At 43.7% G+C, this 5,878-nt stretch overlaps 1 protein-coding gene across 3 annotated transcripts in view; it reads left to right on the forward strand.

Moving 5' to 3' along the window:
* The window catches only part of EXOC2 (exocyst complex component 2), a 277,754-nt gene that overhangs the window by 244,540 nt on the left and 27,336 nt on the right, over positions 1-5,878 (forward strand). For all 3 annotated transcript variants that reach the window (XM_019521894.1, XM_019521902.1, XM_019521912.1), the window contains exon 24: positions 4,440-4,495. In XM_019521894.1, coding sequence (XP_019377439.1) covers positions 4,440-4,495 — 56 coding nt within the window. The remainder of the gene's footprint in view (positions 1-4,439; positions 4,496-5,878) is intronic.

Genomic DNA, 5,878 nt, shown 5'->3' on the forward strand with positions numbered 1-5,878 from the left:
AATACATCTTGCTGCAAAGAACACTAACAGCATACTGGGCTGTATTTGTAGGAGTGTTGCCAGCAGATTGAGGGAAGTGATTATTCCTTTCTATATGGCACTGGTGAGGCCACATCTGGAGTACCATGTCTAGTTTTGGGTCCTGCACTATGGAAAGGATGCAGACAAATGGGAGAGAGTCCAGTGGAGGACAACAAAAATGATGAGGCAGCAGGGCCGCATGACTTTTGAGTAGAGACAGAGGGAACTGCGTTTATTTAGTCTGGAGAAGAGAAGACTGAGAGGGGATCTAATAGCAGCCTACAGCTACCTGAAGGGTGGTTCCAAACACTGTTCTCAGTGGTGGCAGATAAGAGAAGGAGCAACGGTCTCAAGTTTCAGTACAGGAAGTTTTAATTAGATATTAGGAAAAACTTTCTCAGTAAGAGGGTAGTAAAGCACTGGAACAGGTTACCTAGAGAGGTTGTGAGACTTCCATCCTTTAGAGGTTTTGAAGACCTGGATAGACAAAACCCTGGCTGGGATGATATCATAGAATCATAGAAGTAGGGTCGGAAGGGACCTTGTAGATCTTCAAGTCCAACACTTCCTTCCCCGCCCCCCCATCCCCCCCCCAAGCAGGAGAAAAACTGGGCTCAGATGACTCCAGCTGGTAAGTCTGTTGTGGTAGAAGGGAAGGGAAAGGAAGGGGCATGGCCTGGGCCAGATTGAGGCCCCTGCGATGAGGGAGGGAGTGGGGTTGGGGCAGGTGCTACCCAGCTAGAGCAGGGTGGGGCACAGGACAGAGCCGCAGCTCGTCCAGGGGCCACGGGGGGGGGGGCCAGCTCCCGCTGCTGTGCACACCCTGGGAGGACATGGGGTGGCGGTGGCCCCACATCTGCGCAGGGCAGGCAGCAGCTGTGGACTGGGCCAAGGCTGTGCTGGGCTCTTCCAGGCAGGGGCTGGGCCAGGCTGTGCTCGGGGTGGCTCTGGGAGGAAGGGATGGGGGGGCTACGGCAAATTTTAGGGTGGATATATGTATGCAGCCCCCCTCCCCCCAATAGTCTCCTCCCAGCACCACCACTGCCTGTCCTGAGCACAGCCCACCCCAGCCCTCACTGGGAAGAGCCCGGTGCTACTCCAGCCCCAGCCCACAGCTGCAGCTAGCCCTGCACAAATCCTGGGGCACACCCCATGCCCTCCTAGGGTGCACACAGCAGTGGGAGTCACACCCCTCCCCCACCCCTGCACCCCTTGGGTGAGCCATGACTCCCATCCTGTGCCTTGCCCTGCTCCAGCTGGGCAGTGCCTGCCCCAGCTCCAGCCCCACTCTCCCTCACTGCAGAGGCCTCTATCTGCTCCCTTCCCCCTTCCCTTCTACCACAACAGACTTAGCAGCCAGACACTGCTCTTCAAGCTGCTGGGCTGCATAATGGAAATCAGATCAGTGTTAGCTGATATGCCTCCTTAAAAATTGGCTATCAGTATTTGTCCCAAAAATCTCTATCAGTTCAACCTTACTTTCAACCCTAATTTTCTGTAATTCTGTATGTAACGATATTTGATCTTTTGTCCTCACAGGCTTTATGTATAGTGTTGCCCTCCAGGAGTCATTCCTGCCTTTAAACAAGGCTTTTTCCTAGGTCCTTCTTCTGTAGTTGTATGTAGTTGCAACGTCTTCTACAGTAGTTGCATGATACTTCCCTTCCTCCTCCAGCACTGCTCTCATTTCATAGTGTCTGCAATTTCCTTTACCTCTTCATCTCCTAAGATATGTTGGCACTGCATTCTGTGATACAGTGTAGAGAAACTCAGGCTACATTTGGAACTAGAAGGAGCCCAGGTCAGAGTATGTTATCTTGTGTGAAGCTCCATGCCACTACAGCTAGATGGTGTACAATGTAGGTATACATCTTTAGCCACCCAACCTTCAGCCTTTTTATCTTATATTTGCCTTCTCTAAGCTTTCACCACCAACTTTACAGCTAGGTCCAGCCATGGCTAATGGAGAATACCTATGTGTTTTGCACATATACAATATGCACATTTACTAATAAGCAGTAAGTAAAAATGATTACAAGGGCTGTTCCGTGACATCCCTGCCAGTAGGAGTAACTGCAGAAGCAGTGAAAGTAAGGACTGGGGGAAGAGAGTGAAATAAGGCAGGTCCCCCACTCCCCAGTTCACAGTACCGTTCTGTGAACACAAGGACTTTGGTAGTGTCTCACTGCCCCTCCAGCCTTGTATCTTTGAGGTAGAAATGTAGAGAAGAGTCAGCAAGAAACTCCAGCTGATTGGAGTAGTGTCAAATAAAGCAGGAGCCTTGGAACATTCAGGGACTTTCTTAGCCCAGTGTTGAGGGACTGTTTTACACTGGCACCCTATCTTTCCTCTAAGGTTTGTTCTCCTTAGCTTTGCTCTACATCTGTTCTAGCCTCTCATCCCTACCCTTTTCTTTCCATTTAACTGATCTAGCTAAACCACCAACAGTGAAATTTGTGAGAATAATGTAACATTTGTTGTCATCACCCAACTACTTTCATGTTGTATCTCTTCTTATGCCATGACCAGTCTGTTTAGATTGTAAATATTGTGGGGCAGGAGCTATCTGTTACTCCACTTATGCAGTGCCTGTTCTTTGTTTCCTTTCTCTAATAAATATATGTAGTAATATTGTGGGTACAGCCCTAATCAGAAAGGATAACTCTTAGGTCTTGGGCTGAGTTTTTGTGGTGAGCAGATGCAATGTGTGAATAAATGCATCTTGTAAAATGACAAAACTTGATAGGTAATTGAGAGAGAATGTGCTCCAGTTTCTCTGCTTTGCATGGTAGAGTTGTATTCTAATAACTCAACTCTGAGGAAAGGTGAATCAAATGAGACAAACCACTTAAAAGTTCAACTTTGTAACATTTACCATTAAAAACTGTAATCCCCAGAGCCTCAATATTTTCATCTTTTTTCCTAATTTCTGGTCTCAGTTACCTATGGAGGAAACGCATAGAAGTCAGTGCAGGGTTGTTGTTATACTTGCCCTGGATTACTGAGATCAGAACCTGTCCTGTCACATATAGTTGTCACACCCTCATTACTGCTCAGTCATGGCTCCAGTCTGGCCCCTGCCTGGCCAGGCAGCAGCATTGGAGGTGACTCTGGCTGTGGCCTGGTCCCCAGGCCACAGCTGCCACTGCCACCACCACTGCTGCCTCACTGTTTAAGGGCAGGAGCCACCATATGCTTCATTCCATGGGGTAGAACAGGGCTGGGGGCAAATGACAATGAAAGGAGGACAGGCACAGCAAGGTAGAATAGGCACAGTTAGGGTAGGTGATAGGCAACAAGTTTGGAGGGAGATGGGCAGGTAGCGTGGGGCAAGGAGCAGGGGTCAAGCCACCCTGCTACCTGCATCCCCACCACCTGCCCCCCTGCTCCTGCATTACCCACTGGAGAAGTGATGGGGGATGAATTTAAGAAGACCCTCCAATAATTAGATTCTGTACATGGAGAATGATAATACAGTTATATATTTTTCTATGTATAGAAATTAATTATTGGGAGTTTGTTTTAAATTTGAAGTTGTCTTGGATTCAGGCAAATACAGTCATTACCACTCTAACAAAATAAATGTTTTGTGTTGTCATTGGTCACAAGGTTGTCGTTGCTTACAACTGCAGGGTCAGATTAATCCTGTGCTTTCCAGACTTCTACCATTCTCATCCACTTCTGTGAATGTGCATCAGATTTATTTCAGTGGACCTAAGGAAAAGTACATTGGACCCAGTTACTCTTTACATGTGCAAAGGCAAGAATGAACATGCTTTTATAAAAGTCAGATGTTAGCAAATAAATTACATTCTTTAATTTTCTTTTTCTCAAAGAGGGAACTTCTAAATAAATATGACTGCTATAAAGTGGCATGAGTAGTATAATCTGAAAACACTTCCACAGAAACAAGAATCCTTGTTATTTCCATAGACAATGACAAGTTTCCAATCGAAGCAACTCAGAAAGAAATAGTAATGAGATCTCCTGCATTCAAGCTATGTTAGTCTTATTTTTTTTACAATTGCGACTTAAAACATGAAACATGACTGTTAAACATGAAAAAAGCCATTGTGCATATTAAGATATTGAGATTAAGTTTTAATACTGGATCTTTGATAAACTGACAAGATTTTTGAAACTGGGTTATTGTACAGAAGAAGACTACAGAAACAGGAACCTACTGGCTGCTTTAACCTTTTACTGTAAGGAAATGTGCCTTTCTCCATTTGATTTTGAAAAAGGAAATAGATAGTGGCAGTGTGGCTGTGGAACTTTCTCTTTCTGCCTCTCTGATTGCAAATGTGCTAGTTAAAGAAATGAAAAGGAAGAAGTACAGTATTGAACAGCAAGCTAGCATAGCTATGTCAATATGACTGAATGAAAGTGATTGACTACCTTTTTTGTTTTTGTTTTAGGTGTCAGAAATTATCTGAAAGAAGCTTTAGTGAATATCATCGCTGTGCATGCAGAGGTAAGGTAACTTCAGATTACTCCCAATATTGGTAGCATCCAGCAGTCTTGGCTGATTTTTCTGGGAGCTGCAAGTCCTTAGCTCCTCTGAAAACCACACTGCCTTTAATTAGGCGTCTGATTGCAAATTATGATTAGTTTTAGATTAGCTAAAGGTTGAAGCTTCACACACTAGGCATTTTGTAGACCTCTTTTATTTTCTTTCAGCAATCTGGCAAAGAATAAATTCAAATGTAATAAAAATTATATTCTTCTCTTCCACACACACAGATATATATTACAGCTAAAGAAAACAATAATTCTTTTCTCTATCATGTAAAAATCAATTTGTTTTCACTTCGTGAGACTGGAGCATAGAGGAAGTGTAGAACATGCTGCTTGTGGGGAAGAGAGAATGTACCATACGTCTTACCCTGTATGCGGAAAATGAAATCTAAAGTGGATGTACAATGTATGTAGTTTATGGAATACCAAATTGGGCTGTGATTTAGAATAGAGAGGAAAAATTCACATTAAAGAAGCAAGAGTGAAATAATAAAGAAATTTTAAGTAATTATTTCCAGCAGCACATTAGTTGCACACTTGGAACACAATGCTATGGGAATTTTCTGCAGCACATAAGTGATACTGCCTCCTTTAAACAACTCTATTTATCACTTTTTTATGTTCCCATTGGTATTATCAAAACCATCCTCTAAGTAGCACACAATCCAATAGATCAACTATACCATTAAAATAGGATTTTTGTGTATTTTATGCTCCTTTTTAAAACATTTCTTAAAATGCAAAGCCTGAAGTCAGTTGAAATCTTTTCATGGGTTTCTAAATTCCACTTAAAACAACATTTACTTAAGTATAAGTATTCATCTACAATGTATGTAGTGCAAAAATTACAGCATTCTACTAATGCTTGAGAAATGAGAGCGCAAAATAGCAATCAATCATAGTTAAACTAGAAGTTTATTTTATTTCCAGAATGAGTGTATTTACATAAAATCATAGAGAAGTGGGGCTGGAAGGGACCTCTAGAGGTCATCTAATCCTGTGATTCTCAACCTTTTTTGTACTGGAACCCATTTGTAAACATCAGTGGCCAGTCCTGACCCAGTAGCTCTCGTCCCTAGGTCCCAGCCCCCCAGTGTGTAGGGCAGGGGGTGGGTGTGTTGCAACCCTTTCATATATGCTTGAGACGTACTTTTGGGTCGCAACCCACGGGTTGAGAAATGCTGATCTAGTCCAACCCCCTGCCTGAGACAGGATCATACCTATTCAAACCATCCTGTACACTCCATAATCTAAACTCTGCATAAGACTGTCATCAAGCCTGACATAACACAGACCTAACACTCTAACTGGCTACAGGCAAACGTCCTGCTTCTATGAA

The sequence above is a fragment of the Gavialis gangeticus genome, unplaced genomic scaffold (genome assembly GCF_001723915.1).
Source record: "Gavialis gangeticus isolate Ggan-Ray unplaced genomic scaffold, GavGan_comp1, whole genome shotgun sequence".
Taxonomy (NCBI): Eukaryota; Metazoa; Chordata; order Crocodylia; family Gavialidae; genus Gavialis; species Gavialis gangeticus.